The following is a 16,194-nucleotide window of genomic DNA, read 5'->3' on the forward strand; positions in this document are numbered from 1 at the left end:
CTGAGGCTTAGAGAAGATGAGTAACTTGCTCATTTTACCAAGTCAGCAAGTAGCACAGTTTGAGTTATGAACCCAGGTTTTTCTTACTCCTAGGCTTGTGCAACTTCCACTGTACCACAGCTACCTCTAGAGGAGACGTGCTTAACCCAGGATCTCCATTAGAGTCACTTGAGGAGTCTTTAAAAATACTGATGCCAAGACTCCACCTAAGACCAATTACTCAGAATTTCTGGTGGTGAAGCCCAGGCATTAGTATTTTAAAACTTCCCCATATGATTCCAATCATCTGAGAACCAGGCAAATAACCACTGATCTAGAAGCCCATTGGCACAGTTCAGATCCCAGCTGTGCCAGTTGTGCTTTGCTGAAAACTTGGTACTTTCACATCAGCACATGCCTAGTAACCCTCACCCAAAGGGAAATGAACTTTTTCTTAGTGACCTTTTGATACCTTCTCACAAACTCCACTCCTTCCACTACCCAATGCCTCCAGGGCATCTTTTCGACAATCTGCTTTAAGGAAGATCACTTGCTTGACAGGGAAATTATTTTCCATTTATATTCTTAAGTGATTTAATTCTTGATTTCTTTCCACCTCAATAACTCACCTCACTGACTTCGCTGCCAAGCTGGTTATATAATCCTTTCATCCATTGTTCCATTCCCTATTACATATTCATATTTGTTTTTGTCTATTTTGACATTTGGCTTTTAATCAAAGATTCTTGTTTGAAAAAGCAAAAGAAGTTGAGTGGGGTCTGGATGTGTTCATTTGGGAGGAAGATAGTGTTATCCTCCTGAAGGCCCATTTCACTTTCTATGGCTTTCTACGGCTTTCTACTGGGCTCCCAGCTCTACCACCACTCCTTAGAACAAATACGTCATTTTATAAAGTGAGCCTTTAACCCCTTACATTGTTCACAGAATTTGTCCTGAACCTTGCCCTCATCAGATCCTGCTTCTGGCCCATGGGTTCCTTTATTCCACCGAATGTTTTGCCCTGTCCCTTGGCCCTGACTTGTCTTTGCTTCCTCGGGCATGACCCTGTTTCCCTCTCTGACTGTGCCTGAATTTTCCCTTTGGCTGTACTCTGGGCAGACAGATCCATCCATGAGCAGGATTCCAACTGCTTTGTGGTTCCCACTTGTCTTTTATGTTTTCTGCAAGCTTTTGGTATCCAAGTGGACAGAAAGGTGAAGGAGGAAATTTGGGGGGTCTTTAGGTCATGCTCCCCCACTGAGGCTGAGTTATCACTGCATTTGCATGAATCTGTTTATCTGTTACGACAATCAACTCCTCTGCCTTTCCCTAAAAAGTAAACATACAAAAAGGAATTAGGAAGGAGCAGACCAGCACCAGTGATATATGATGGGCCTTTGTATACTAACCAGGGTCCCTTTGATATTCACATTAAAGCCACCACTGATGCTTTTCTAAAAACCAGTAGGAGGACATTGCTCATAAATTGGACGTGATGTTTACGGTACACTTGGATTCCTCAGCTGCGTGGTTTCCACGCTCCTTCCCCCACTGCCCAGGGAGACTCTCGGAGTCCACCCATTTCCTCTGTAGCAGATTCCTGTGGCATCAATCCTACGGCCCAGGTAGGGACCAGGCCAGACCATCCTCACCACTCCATGAACATCGTCCCATGAGGAACGCTTGTCCTCTGCCCAGGCCCATTCCACGCTAGGTAAAAGCTAATTACCTCTAAGTGCTCCCAGCAGCAATTTCTTTAGGGATGTGAAAGTGCTTTGATTAGATTGTTCTCTTGGCATCATTAAGTTTATGACTGAGGATGGGAAGTGGGCGTTTGGGGATGGAGACTTTCCAGAAATGGGATCAGGGTTGGAGGAAGCTGGCTCAGGCTGGGCTACTCCCAGGCCCTCCCTGGAGCTGAGTTGAGCAGCTCTCACTGACCTGGCCCTCTCACCAGCTTCTCCCTACGTTGCCCCACCAAAGGCCCCACAGCGCGGCCACAGGGCCAGGAGCGGGGAGACCAGGATGGGAGTCCCGGCCCTGGCGTTACCTTGCTTCGTGGCCTGGGCAGTCTCTTCCCCACCCTGTGCCTCTGTTTCCTCATCATTCAGCCCACACCTCACAAGTTAACCACTGTGTGTCAGGCCTCCGCTGGGTACTAGAGACCAGAGAAGATTCAGTACAGGAGCTGCCCTGAGCAGCTCAGATCTAGTGCAGGGATGGGCATGTAAGCTGGGGAAGATGATCCAGCACGATAAGTGCTCTAGTTGTGGGCACACCAGAGTGGTGTGGCAGCTGGGAGAACAGAGACCCTCTGTCTGGGGGAGGAAGGTGCATGTTCACAGAGGAGGTGACGTCTCACCTGGGTCTGAGAGGGAGCGAGGAGGGAAGGCAGGGCAGATGAGCAGTCCAGCTGAAAGTGAACTGGGTTTGAGATGCCTGTGAAATATCCCAGAAAATTAGTTTTAGAACTGAACATCGAGAGACCCAGTAGCAGGCTGGAAATGTAGATGTGGATCTTGGGAAAGGAGGTCAGGGCTGGAGGGCTAGGGGGTCATCATAGTGAGTCACTGAGGCCACTTGGTTTGGGTGCTATTGACTGAGGTGGTACAAAGTGGGCTGACGGCAAAACCTGTGGCTAAGAAGCGGTTAGCTAGGAGGAGGTGAGCCCAAAAGTGGGTATTGTGGGGGCCCAGGAAGGAGAGAGGCCTAGATAGAGAGAGTTCTCAGCAGGGGGAGGTGATTCAGAAAGGCCAAATAAGAGAGGAATGGACAGGCTGGGCTTTGTACCAGTCAAGTTCCCAAATCCTTTTAAGCATATGATCTCTCCCTCCACCCCCCACCTTTGGTTTCTCTATGTGTCTGTCTTTCTCTGTCTCTTATTTTGTTCCTGATTCATCTCTGTATCAGTCTGCCTAGTTTAGCATCTATCACAATAAGGTGCTCAGTTACTGTTTGTTGAACATTAGAGATGCATGGGTGGTACCTTTTCTCTCTGTTCCCTTCTCAGCAATTGTAACTATTAATCTTATTGTTCCTGGTCAGGTATTAAAAGAGGAGTCACTGACCTTTTAGAAGTTCTAGTTCTGGGCTGCATGACCCAAAGTTGTCCAAGCAAGCGGGTAAACTTGTGGGCCCCAACCTACAGGGCTGAGGTTCTCCATGGGGTCTCAGGCCCAGAGGAGCCTGCAGAAAGGAGCCCTGGAGAGAAGCCCAGTTGGGAGACCTCAGCTGGGGCAGGCGAAGTGAGGCGAGCTAGGATTCAGGGCCCCAAGTCTAGGAGAGATGACTGCAACCGCCAGGTGGGGCTAAGGTGGAGTGATGGCGCCACCATGTGGCAGGCACTGTACATGCATTCTCTTAGTTAACAATTCCAGATTTCGGCATCCTCTGGGGTTGGTATTTTTATTCCCATTATATATAAAGGCTCAAAGTAGGTACCAAAAATTGTCTGGCTAGTAAGATATGGCAGCAGGATTCAGACCCAGGTAGGTGTGACTCCAGAGCCTGTGCATATTCTGACACTACAGGAATTGGTTCAGGCACTGGGAGGCCCAGAGCCCTGTGGTGGAGGGCCCCTCAGGGCCTTCTGCTTCATAAGCTGCACTGGGTTGGAGTTGCTGAGACGGTGATGGATACGGAGATCAATCTGGGCTGGTGGCAGCTTGCTAGCAGGAGGCCAAGTGGCCAGTCAGTGGCATCAGAGCCACAGGCCTGGGCAGTTGGCCCACATGACAATCCAGGGTCACTTTCCTGGGGTCAGGAATCTGTGGTATCCATGTTCCCAAGCCGGCTGTTCTCCAAAGCTGCCCCTTCCTACAGTGGGCTTCGCTTACGATATCCCCTCCATCTGCAATGCCATTTCTTTACCTTCACTTGTCTAAAGTGTGTCCTCACTTAGGACACACCTAGGTCCCATTTTCTCTCTTGCATTTTTTCCCCTTTATTGAAAGCCTACTGTGTGCAAGGCCTTATCATTTTAAGGATTAGAATACTGAGGCTTAAAGAAGACGAGTAACTTGCTCATTTCACCAAGTCAGCAAGTCTTGGTGAAGAAGACTTGGTGGAGAAGTCACGGGTACACAAGCTGTGGTCCCCAGGCTTGCAGAGCTTCCAGGAAGATGTCAGAGACAGCCAGACAGAAAAGGGAGGGGAGAATCACATCCCAGGGTGCTTCTCCAAATTGCTGGTGTATAAAGTCGGCTTCAGACCTTGTTTAAAAGCAGATTCCAGGCCTCCCCAGAAAGCCTGGTTGAATAGGTCTGGGTGCGGCCCAGGAATGTGTTTTGAAGAAACTCTTAGTGAATGTGGTGTCAACCACAGATGCCACTTGGAGAAACATGGCCACCCCGTGTGATAAATGCTGTTATGACAGTAGATGCGCCTGGACGTGAGCTCCGAGGAGGGCCGCCTCCCCGAGCTGGGGTGTGGGCGTTACGTCAGAGGGGCTTCCAGGAGGTCGCCCACGGAACATCCTCACCAGAGGTCACATTGTGCAATAGTCATTTGAGGACGGGTCACTTGTCCCTGCCCCACTGCTCCAGCGCAAAGCCTGGCACTCAGCGTGTGCTCAGGGAGATTGTGCTCAGTGAGCTTGCTGAGTGGCAGTCTGGGCTGGGAAGCATGCCTAGTGTGCAGGGCCTGGGGGCACAGACACTCCGGGACCACCAACCTCTTGGCCTCTCTGGTGCGTTCAGATTGGCCCATCTCCCAGCAGACGCTGGGGATTAGGTTTGGGTCTGACCAGTTCCCAACTGGGTCTGAGATGCAACTCCATCTGCATCCAAGATGAGATTCGGGAATAGGATTGGCTGAGACATTCCCCCACTAGAGACCCTGTTGCTCCCTAGCTACTGCCTTGGGTGGTGCTGGAAGGAGGAAGGGGACGAACCAGACAAGCCTGAGAGGCATCTTAGGTTGGCAGTAAGAGGGGTGCTGTCCCCCGTTTCTAGGCCCAGAGTAGCCCCCATGTCCGTCCCTGGGCCCAGGTGAGGCCTGTTAGTCAAACACCTGGCACGGGCCCAGTCCTGCAGGGGCTGCTGGCTCCTGTTTGCTCTTTTATTAAGCACATCCAGGTGAGTTTTATTGCAGACAGTTCCCCGGGCTCCTGTTTCCACATTTGTCTCTTTTGAGTCTGAGATTGCCAAAGGCTTTCAAAATTAATGGACCGAAGGCTCCCAAGAACATTTAAGGGAGGCCCAGAACACGGTGGGGGTAATGAGTCAAACAACATGAGAGCAGCCGAAGCTGAGTGGCAGGAAGTAAGGGAGCAGGGACGGGAGCGGGGACAGGAGCCCGGCCCTCGGCAGGTGTAGGGCAGCAGCTCAGGCGCCTCCTCTCCTCACCTCACCTCACCCTGGCTCTTTCCCTGCCTCGCCCCTCCCCCCTCCGATCCCTCACAAGGGAAGCTCTCCTTGGCCCTTGGTGGCAGGGTCCCCAGGCAGGCGGGTGTCCCGGGGCGTCGAAGGGCTGCAGGAGCCCTGCTGAGCTAACCTTGGCAAGTTACTGCCTTTTCTCTAGACAAATCTCACCTGCTCACCTTTGCTGGAGTCTGGGGTCTGAGCTCAGGTGTCACGTCTTAGAAGGCAGTGTGATGCCTCTTCAAAACCATGGGCTTTGAGACTAGACCATTGTGGTTCAAATCCCAAACCAACTGCTTTTAAAGTCTGCCATCTTGGGTAAGTCAATGAACCTTTCTGTGTCTCAGTTTCTGCATCTGTAAATTGAAGATAATAATAACACTGACCTCAGAGGGTTATTAAAAGGACGGATGGTACAATAACACATACGCTGTACGTAACAGCACTGCCCTCAGAAGGCTGTTATGAGGATTAATGGTGTAGTTAACACATGCACCGTGTAGCTGGCCTGTATCAAGCGCTCAGTAAGCAGAAGTTACTATGCCAAGAGCAGGTCCAACTGGGGCAGAACTGGAAGCTGCAGTCTTTATCTGGCATTCAGCTCCCACTCTGCCCAGGTCTGTTTCCCTCTGGTGGGGCAGAGAGAACAAGGCGTCCAGGGGAGCAGCCCTCTCTCTGCGGGGGAAGGTGGTGGAGGACAGGATGCGGGAGGAAAGACGCTGAGCTCAGCCTGCTGCTGACCCACGGAGGGGAGGAGGGGGCCAACATTGTTAAGCATCGCTTCTGGATCCAGTATCACCTGCTTCATCTCTTTAGCTCCTCACACCTTGTTGGTGGATGAGGAAACAGTCTCAGAGAGGCTGAGTGACCAAGCAAGAGGGAGCTAGGATGTGAACTCAGGGATGTGAGATTTCTAAGAGATTGTTCTTTCTACTACAACTCGCTGTGGTGGATGCCCCGGCCTGGCCCCTGGACGCCTGCTGATGTCCACCATCTAAGATGCCATGGGAAGTCAGTGATCTCTTTGGAGCCAAAGGATAAGCCCCCAGAGTCACTGGGGTTCAGGCCTGACCGTGAGTCTGTCTCATCATTATCTTGAGCACGTGCTCTCCCCGGATGCACAGGGCTGTGCCCTCTCTCCATCTGCAGGTGGATGGCGTTCTGTGCTTGGCCGACATCCTGACTGACGACAGCCACTCGGAAGCCACGCGGGCTGAGGCTGCGGCTGTGGTCGCCCAAGTCACCTCCCCACACCTGCCCTTCACCCAGCACCTCAGCAGCTTCCTGGAGAGCATGGAGGAGATCGTGACAGCTCTCGTTAGTGAGTCATCCGGGGCTGGAGGGGACCGTTGGGTGAGGAGGGCCTTGTCACAGTTGTCTTTAGGAAGGACAGGAAGGTCTCCCTGTCAAACTCCCTCACTGCACCCACATATCTCCTGCACACAGATCACACTAGCTGAAATCCCACCATTGAAGTATCAGAGTCAGGCCTTAAAGAGCTCTGTTGTCAAGTCTTCTATTGAAACGTTTGCAGCCCTCCAAGAAACTCCTTGAATTGAGTTCAGATTGGGATTAACTGGCCTTTCAAACAGGAGAACAGGACAAGCCCCAGGGAAGAGTGGGGCCTCAAATGTTGAGGTCCAGATCCTTATCCAGAGAGATTCTGATGGGCTTTGCTCCTGAGATCTCAGTCTATGGCACCCGGTACCCAGCGAATGTGGCAGCAATGACTGGGGGCAAGCGGCTTCTCAGAGAGCAGCTGTTCCCCACCACCTGCTGCTTGCAATCCCACCGCTGGCCTCACTTCCTGGGGCCCTGACAACTTTGACCCTTTTAGGGTCCCCTATTCAGACGTGTGTGCTCCTGGCAGGAGAATCAGAGCCCCATATCTAGAATGTAATCTTCCTGCAAACCTGCAGGAACTAGGAGGACTCACCTGGATGACAATCCTCAGGAAACTTGTTTTGCAAACCACATCCTCTCTTTGATAAGTTCCGGTGATGCTGTGGGTTTCTACTTCGATCCCTTTCTCTGTCACTGTCTCTCTATCTGTATCTCACTGAAACTGAATGAAAATTGATCTCATCAGAAAATGTAGGGTTGGTGCTTGGAGTTACCAAAGCAGGGTTGGGAATATCTGGAAAAGCACAAATTTAGGAGCAGCACAGAACAGGGGACTTGGAGTCAGAACACTTGGACTTGGATTTTTGTCTTTGATAAATCCATCCAACGAAAAGCTCTTGACTGGCAGCCCTGTGCAGGCTGTGTGAGATTCTGCCACTCATTTGCCATGTCACATTGCAGAGCTCACTTTACAATTTTCCTATTATATGAAACAAGGGGTCAGGACCTGTTTCTCTCAAGGTTCCTTCTCGCTCTAGAATTCTCAGATCTGCAAGTACTTTGCACGCAGGAAGCATCAGTTAAGTTGATTTAATGGCTGATTCTAGTTACTGTGGTCGTGGCATCCACAGGCCAGGCTGGGAGAAATCAACTTGTCAACATCTACATTGATTCAAAGTTGAGAAAACACAGAAGCCAGTTGTTCAAAGTCTTGGCTGGAGGGAACGCAAGAGGCCATCAAGTTTAATGCCCACCCTAAGAGAAGAAACCTAGGCCCAGAGGGGTTGAGGAACTTTCTCAAGGCCACATAACAGTGTTAGGATTCACTTACACCAGCGGTGTCGTACTCAGTCATGTGCCAGAGCCCGGCAGGAAACATAAATGAGGTGAAGAGGTCAGATGGAAGAAGAAAATAAGGAGATTTGAGTCCTGTGTTGAATTTAAAAGCACGTGCAGTGACTAAAGAGGGGCAATCACTGATAAATTCCAGTTCATTGTTGCCATGTAGGAAAGGCCAATTTAAAAAAAAGACAAAAATCCTAAGTTTTATGGAAAACCTCCCAGTTTATAAATGATAGCAAATACTGAATCAAAACATATATATTCCAAACAACCTTTCATTATTGCCATATGTCCATTTCTACTTTGCCTGGGCTGGATTTCTCCCCAGAGAAGAGGAGTCTCCCTATTTATTTCACCCTGATGAAGATGTGTGGTGGAGTCCGCCCTGAGAGTCAGCAGATGGGATTTATCTTCTGGGCAGGTAGCCAGGGCTCTGTTCTTTGGTGGGAAATAGTCCTCCAATTTCTTGCCATTCCCTGGAAACATTTATAAATGAGTCACTGGAATCCTCAATTTAATCTTCCTAACACATCCCAGGTGATTCAGCCTGTAGTTCAAATAAATGTGCATTAAAATTAAAAGGCACTTAGATGGTTGTGTTAATAATTGCTGTGTTGGCAGCAATGGTGACTCATAAGAATGAGGGTGGGTGTTCGGTTCTAGAAGAAATCTTGCAACAAAGTGGGCTGTGAGTTGTACGGTCTTACCCCACACCCGGGACATAGGGAGGTGGCGTGGAAGGGCTGACCCTAGTTGTTCCCCCCAAATCAGAGGATAAAGCAGTCATCGGAAAGGGGAAATCAGAGTTCTTAATTCCTTGGCTAACGTGCTGCCCCAGCCCAGGGTGGCTAGATCAAGATGCTAAGTATTTTAATAGTCATACCTGGGCTGCGGGGAGCAGCATTGCCCAGAAGCAGGCATTGCCCTCCTGATAGAAATGAAACTAGATCTACAGGAGCATCACTGGGAATGAGGCAAAGAGGCCCAGAGACAAGAGGCAGCCTGGAATGTAGAAAGAGTGGGGACTTCGGGGTCAAACAGTTTGATTCCAGCCCCCTTCCCCCCCAAATTACCATCATTCCTCAGTTCCACAATTTTGGGAAAATCATTTAACATTTGAATCCTCTGTTCCTTCATCTATAAAATTGTGATAAAAAATTGGGTTGTTGTGAGGATGGAATGGGTTAGTGAGGTCAAGCATGTACAGCAGTGCCTGGCACAGAATTAACACTCAATCGGAGGTCGCTGCTGCTGCTACTACCGGCTTCTCTGAGTCTCAGCTTCTACATCTAAATGAAGGCGACCACCTTCTGCTCTAAGGGTGCTCAGAAATTAATGGCACTGTGTAAGACACACTGCAGGGGTTCAACTAATGCTATTTTCTGTCCCTTTAAAGGCAGGGACCAGAAACTGCATGCACTGGAAGGTGCCAAGAGGTGCCAGGTTTAATGCCAGGACCTAGAAGTAGACTCTTTGGAAGCAAGAACTAGAGATCAGGATAGAACACAGCTCAACTCTTCCCCTAAAGCTTTCTTTCTCTCTTGTGGCTGTTTTCTTGAAGTATGGCTTCTCTTCCTGTATTTTCATAGAGGTGCTGTCAGTAGGAGGGGCCTGGACCCAGGAAGCACCTTGATTAGCGGTCAAGTTGGAGCTGAGGGTCAGAAGTCAGGTCCATTGGGATGGGTGGGCAGCGCCATGGATCCTTGTATGCCTTCTCCAAGGCAGGAGTCCATTCTAGGTCATGTGGAGCCCATGGGGGAATGTGTTAGGTGGGGAAGGGATGCAGGGTTTGGGGGTGGTCCTCTCCTCCTTAAAGACCCTCAGTACAATTACAGATGGTAAGAGGGGGGATACGGTTAGGATTGGGTTACGGCCACTAGGATCAGAGAGAAAGAGCCTGACGTTCAGGGGCTTGGTGTAGGACTTTTCTGCAGCCAGGTGACCCTTATCCTGGGACCAAAAGGAAATCCTGAAACTTTGCTGATGGCAGCTGGAGAGGTAGTATTTTGATGTTTTAACTTCAGCCTCTTCTTCAAGGCAAATTCAGCAGGTCTAGTGAACGCTACTGGAGACACACACATGGACTAGGAGCTCTTTCCTGCCTCAGGGCCTTTGCACATTCTGTTCCTTTGGCTTGGAACATGCTCTTCTCCCCAATATTCTCATGACTGCTTCATTTTTTCCCCCTCAGGTCTCAGCAGTAAAGTCACTTTCTTAGGGAGACCTTCCTTACGCACCCAACGGGCCTCTAGTTATTCTCCGTCTTAGCACTTGTTTATTTCCTCCTTCACATTTATTAGTTTGCAGTTATTTATATTAGCTTTTAAAAATTCATTTTGTCTTGCCCACTAGTAGGATGTAAGCTTAACAGGAGCAAAGACCTGACCTGTTTTGTTCACCAGCCCATCCCAAAACACCAGGGTGCCGGGTACATAGTGTTCACTCAGTAAATACCTGTTGGTTGGAGTGATTAGGACGCACACATAAGGTTTCAAATGCCAGCCCTGCTACTTATGTAGGAAGACACATTTCCCTCTCTAGTAACTACTTTCTTCATCTGTAAAATGGGAATTATAACACCTGCCCAAATTTTCTCCCAGAGCTATTGTGGGAACCAAATGAGGTAACTGATATGAAAGCGCTCGGCAGTGAAGCTGTTTTCTTCCTCTTCACCATCCAGAACTGTGCCAAGAGGCCTCGTCTGGGGAAGTCTTCCTGCTGGCCTCTGCGGCCCTTGCCAACATCACCTTCTTTGACACGATGGCCTGTGAGATGCTCCTGCAACTGAAGGCCATCCGCATCCTCCTGGAGGCCTGCAGCGACAAGCAGAGAGTAGACACGCCTTACACCCGGGACCAGGTGAGCAGCTCAGGGGGGACCAGGCCCAGAACCTGTAAGCGTGAAGTCAGAGGGCAGGAGGCCAGGGCTTAGGTTCTGGGCTGCAGCTCACTGTCGGTCCTGTTAGTAGCAATCTGGGGGAAGGTAAAGGAATATGGTTTCAACATGCCTTGTTGCCCTTGGAGCTTCTCCACAAGCCCATTCCCACCCTCCTTTCCCATCCCAACCACTAGAGAGACTTCCTCCATCTCCATCCAGACCTGTCCATCCTAAGAGCCAGAGAGGTGCCATGGGAAGATCCCTGGACCTCCTCCAAATGTCTGTATCCAGCCGTGTGGGCACCTACCTGTCTGACATTGTACCTGCAGCGAGTTTCTTCCTTTCTCTGCCTCTGTGAAACAGGGTCTTGGAGCAGAGCCTTGATTCTGTGCCTCAACCCCTATGTCAGTCTCAATTTTTTTTTTTTTTTTCTGTATATTTGAGCTCCGTGTAAAGTTTTGTTTGGGGAAAAAGAATTTTACTACTAAATGTGTTTGAAAACATTGAATGAGGGGGTTTTCAATGGCCTTTGAGCTCTGAGGTTATGGAATCCCATCCTGTCCCACCTCTGCTCTACTCAGCCTCCCATTTCTCTTCCAGAGGTGGGGGCAGTGGATTGGTGGGTTTTAGTTCTCTGTAAATTCAACCAGGTGCCTGAACTCTGTGTTAGATGATCCTCCGCCTCCAACCCAGCTCATCCCTGTCTGCAACCCAGCTCCCCAGCCCCCCCTCTTTCTTCCAGCCTCATCACACAGTCAAAGCTGCCACAGCTTCACATGCCAGCTCCTACCCCAGCAACTCTGGGAAAGCCTTCCCAGACGGCCCCAGCTCCCCGGGATCATCCTTTTCTTGGAGGCCACACCTCACAATGCAGTGTTGACTTTTCCAATGATATTTATTCCTTTCCAGTTATTTCATGTTTATCCCCCTGAGGGCATGGCCCATGCTCTATACTTCCCCAGGATTTCTTCAGGCCTCTGGCCCAGAGCTGGCACCCTTGGCGAAATGCTCTAAATGCTTGTTTAGGACGTGAAAGGGAAGAAGCAGGATGGCACTTCATCAGTTCTTTCTTGTCTTTAGAATCACCTGGGGAAAGGCAGCCAACCATAGAAACTCCCATTCAGAGAGAATTTCTAGTATATAAGCATTTGCATATGAGGGTTCTACTAATATTGTAAGGCTGATAATATCTGCTGCATTTTACAGATAAGAGTATTGAGGCTCAAGAGATTATCCCCTAAATCATATGGTTGACAAGTAGCTAGCCAGCACTGAATCCTGGCCTGACATAGACCTTGGTCTTTGACTCTTATCTGCTGCCATCTCTGAAAATGAAGAGGAGGTGGAGCTATGGGGTCAGAAAGATTGAATGTCGATCTTGTCTGGGCCCATTTATTAATTGGGTGACTTTGGGCAAGTCACAGCCTCCTGGGTGTTGGTTTTCTCATCTACCTTGCAGGGTCGTTGTGAGGGTGAGTGAGATAATACATGTAAAAGACCTGATACAATGCTTTGTCCCTACTAAGTCCTCAGTAAGTGATGACTATCATTATTTTTCAAACTTGATGTTGCAAGGGAGAGCACAGATAGTGAATTATCCAGAATCTTCAGTTTGGTCTTCCAAGCCTTGCGTGATGGAGTTCCAGACTTCCTTTCCTGTTCAATCTCTCACTTCTTAGTTGGACAAGCCCCATAAAGACAAGGTATGACAGTACAAACAGATGAAGAGTGGTGGCTCATTGGGCTGGCTGTTGGCTGCTTGGCTCCTGAGGGGGGCCGGCCCTTTGCAGTCACCGTCCTTGGCTGTGGGGCATGGGACCGGAGGGCTCACTCTGCATGATCCGCCTTGTTCCTCCTCTTCTCTTCTTCAGCTAGACGCCGCCAGTTGCTGGGTCTCTCACCTACCTGACACGATTTTAGGTCCCTTTCCTTTCAAGTACCTCTCCTGTAGCCAACTCTGGTCATTTCATACAAAATCCAGTAGTGAGGCAGTAAGAACAGCCGATGACATGCGGTTAAAGCTTCTCTACTACATGATCATGTAACTCTGGGCAATTCACTCCAAGCCTCACTTTTCTCATCTGTGAATGGGGTTGAATAATACATACTTCACAGAGATAAAATAAGAATTGAATAAACTAATACAAAATTTTGGTACAGTTCCTGGCACACAGAAACTGTGAAATAAATGGAAGCCACTGTCTGTTATTATTATTGGCCTTTGAATGGGTGGTACTCAGCCCTGAATGGGGAACCTTCAGAGGGGAGTGTCCTTATCTGTAAAGTGGGATGGTCTCCTCCAGCTTAGACATCCCGTGGCTCTATGTGTACAGACCCTTCTTCATACTGAGGAGTGACTAGCCCCCTCTTGGAACCTCACTGATTCCTAGGAAGGAGGGGCTCAGGGTGGGGAGAGAATGGAGAACGTAGTCAAGCTCTATGCAGTTGGCAGTTCCTTCTGAATCTGGAGTCAGGCGTTTTCCTGCCACACTCTCCCACCGCCCTGTCTCCCTCATCCCCCCATCTCCCCACCCCACCCCCCTTCCCATCTCCCCATGGCTGAGCCAGGCTCTTCGCCTCTGTCCTCAGGATGGCATCACCTTCAGCCCTGACTCAGAGCAACCACTTAGCTAGTGAGAGAGGACCCATTAAAGAAACAAATGGCTCTTTCCTTTGACAGAGGGAGGATTAAGGTGATCAGAGGGCTCCCAGTAATGAAGACAAAGAAGATGAATTAGACTCTGAAGTGCTTACCGCCTCCTGAAACACTTAGGAGATTAAATGCCCGTGAGGGTTCCGGTAATGCGTCTGCCAATGACGCCAGTGCTGTGCAGAGCCTCTGGGTCTTGGATCTATATTTGTCTGCCTCCCTTTGAACATCTCAGCGAGAACCCCTCCATCAACCCAGCAAACTGAGTCCACTTAATGTGTCCAACAAATTAAGCAGAGGGGCTCTTCCACGCCCCTCTGCTAATTTAGGGGAGCTGGATGTGGTCAGGCATCCAGAAGCACTTCCTGCCTAACAAGCCCTTTGTGGCCTGTGTTTTCATCCCCAGGAGGTATTTTCTAGGGGTCATGCTGCCTAGGGCATCCAGTTACAGGAGTGATAATAGGGTGGGGGGAAAGGGCTGGCTCACCTCTGCCCTGTCTGTCAAGCTGTGACAACCTAGGGTGAAAGGGATGCGGTTATCCTGTCTAAGCCACAGCAGAGACTTTCACTGAACATGACTTTATGGCCTTTAGAAATTAATTGCTTTCACAGAGGTGAACGGTGCTGGTATATTCACTTCCCATGAAGACACATTGTCTGCTTGGCATTTTAGAATGTCCAGATTTTGTAGCATTTCTGAGCCCTCACTGTGAATACCATTATCAGGAGTCCATTTATCAGAAATGTCAGTTACCAGGGATTGCAATTTTGATTTACATTGCAAAAGCCCTCTATAGTTTATACAGCCCTATCACATACATATATGACATGGTAGAAACAATACAGACTTTGGGTTCAGGCAGACCTAGGTTCAAATCCTGACTCCATTTCCTAGCTGTGTGACCTTAGACAAATTGCTTAACCTCTCTGAGCCACAATTCCCTCATCTGTGAAATAGGGATACTAATATTTTCTCCCTCCTTGTGTCATTATGATGATTAGATGGCATAATGCTCGTAAAGTAGTTAGAACCAAAGAGGTACTCAGTAATGAGCGGGCCAGGTGTCTCTGATAGAACCAGAGATTGGGATGGGTCCAGACAGAGACTGTCAGGAATCTGACTGGGGCAGGAAGGTAGGGTCAGGAAATGTGGTTAATGTGGTGGTGAGTGCAATGTGGCATGAGTCAATGCATGGTGTGTGTTGTTTCAATCTGTGTGTCAGTTTCTGCAGGTTGTACTGTGTATGTGCGCATGTGTGTGTGTGTGTGTGTGTGTGTGAGAGAGAGAGAGAGAGAGAGAGAGAGAGAGAGACAGAGAGACAGAGACTATAAGCCACTTAAAGCAGTGGAGTTTGTTTGCATATGACTATATATGCATATCTACCAATCCAGAGAGGCTTGGAGGAGCCCAGGATCACAACACCCAGTCCTGATTTGCTCCAGGAACCTCTCCCTATAAAGCCAAGGGAAAACTAAGCCCAGAGAACATGGTCTGGCATTTACATGCTCTCTAATACTGTGAGACTGACACCTCAAACTCGTTGCAATCCCCAGGGAGAGTGTTTTGGTTTAGTTTACCAACAGCTTGGAACCTACATCTAAGGCATTTTTATGGCCTTTGTGGCTCTCTCTCGTAAGCCCAGAGCTCAGCCCTCCAGTCTCGCACCTTTGGTAGTGAGGAGGGAAAGCCGGGCCTGTCTGTGAGAAGACCAGGAACCAGAGGGTGGGAGCAGTGTCTGTCTCGGGGCCTAGGCAGGTGCCCTCCTGGTTTCCACGCCTGTCTAGCCCTCTCAGCTCCTGGGGCCCTGATCACACCTATCAGAGGGAGGGAGAGAGCTGGGCCTTCCCCTGGACCCCCTTGCCTCGCTGGCCTTGAGGGAGAAAGTGTGTTCAAAGAGACCACACCCTCCCTCTCTCCGAGCCCTTCATCCTTCAGACCACTGTTCTTGTCTTGATTCTTTCTGCTCTTTGATGGAGGAAGTAGTGTGGAGGGAAGAGGGCAGGACAGAGAAGCAGTGGGACTTCCTCTGCTGGCTGGTCTCAGGGCTGCAGTTGACATGGTTGACAGAGCTTTAGAGAGTTAACACAGTGACAGTAGAAATCTCAATATTCCATCAGTAGTTAAAGAGTAATTCTAATTTCAGTTCTATGAACTCTTGGCCTTTTTGTCCTAATTACTGCACGGCATAAAAGCAATCATAAGTTTTCATTAAATATATGTCAGATTTTCTGCATTATAAACTCTATCAGATCAGAGCACCTGTCTCTATTTGGGTATCCTGGGTATTCCTCACTTGTCTTTTAAGTGGTATGGTCCTCAGTGTTAGTTTATGACAGAGCAAAGGAAAGGCACAGAGGTAAAGTCCAGGTGTGATCAGGGCTGACTGCTGAGCCATTATTAAGGATGTGAGATGAGCCTGAGATTGGTTTGTGGACAGGTGTTCCCGGAACAAGCACAGAGTAAACCTTTTCCTCCACGTGTCTGCTATTGTCAAAGGCTTTGCCATCCTCCCTCTTACCACATGGGGGCATTTCTTCTTGAATCAGTGACATGGGATTGCCCCTGTTACTCTGGTTCAATTTGCTATTTGTCTCAATGTTCCTAAGGTCTTTGGGAGGCCAGAGGAAAAACGATTTTAAAAT

The 16,194-nt window shown here is 49.2% G+C and overlaps 1 protein-coding gene across 8 annotated transcripts in view; it reads left to right on the forward strand.

Annotated features, from left to right (window-relative positions):
* The window catches only part of INSC (INSC spindle orientation adaptor protein), a 128,896-nt gene that overhangs the window by 96,206 nt on the left and 16,496 nt on the right, over positions 1-16,194 (forward strand). For all 8 annotated transcript variants that reach the window (XM_068555128.1, XM_068555134.1, XM_068555135.1 and 5 more), the window contains 2 exons: positions 6,489-6,660; positions 10,705-10,883. In XM_068555128.1, the coding sequence (XP_068411229.1) occupies positions 6,489-6,660; positions 10,705-10,883 (351 nt within the window). The remainder of the gene's footprint in view (positions 1-6,488; positions 6,661-10,704; positions 10,884-16,194) is intronic.

This window comes from Eschrichtius robustus, chromosome 11 (assembly GCF_028021215.1).
Source record: "Eschrichtius robustus isolate mEscRob2 chromosome 11, mEscRob2.pri, whole genome shotgun sequence".
In the NCBI taxonomy this organism is placed as follows: Eukaryota; Metazoa; Chordata; class Mammalia; order Artiodactyla; family Eschrichtiidae; genus Eschrichtius; species Eschrichtius robustus.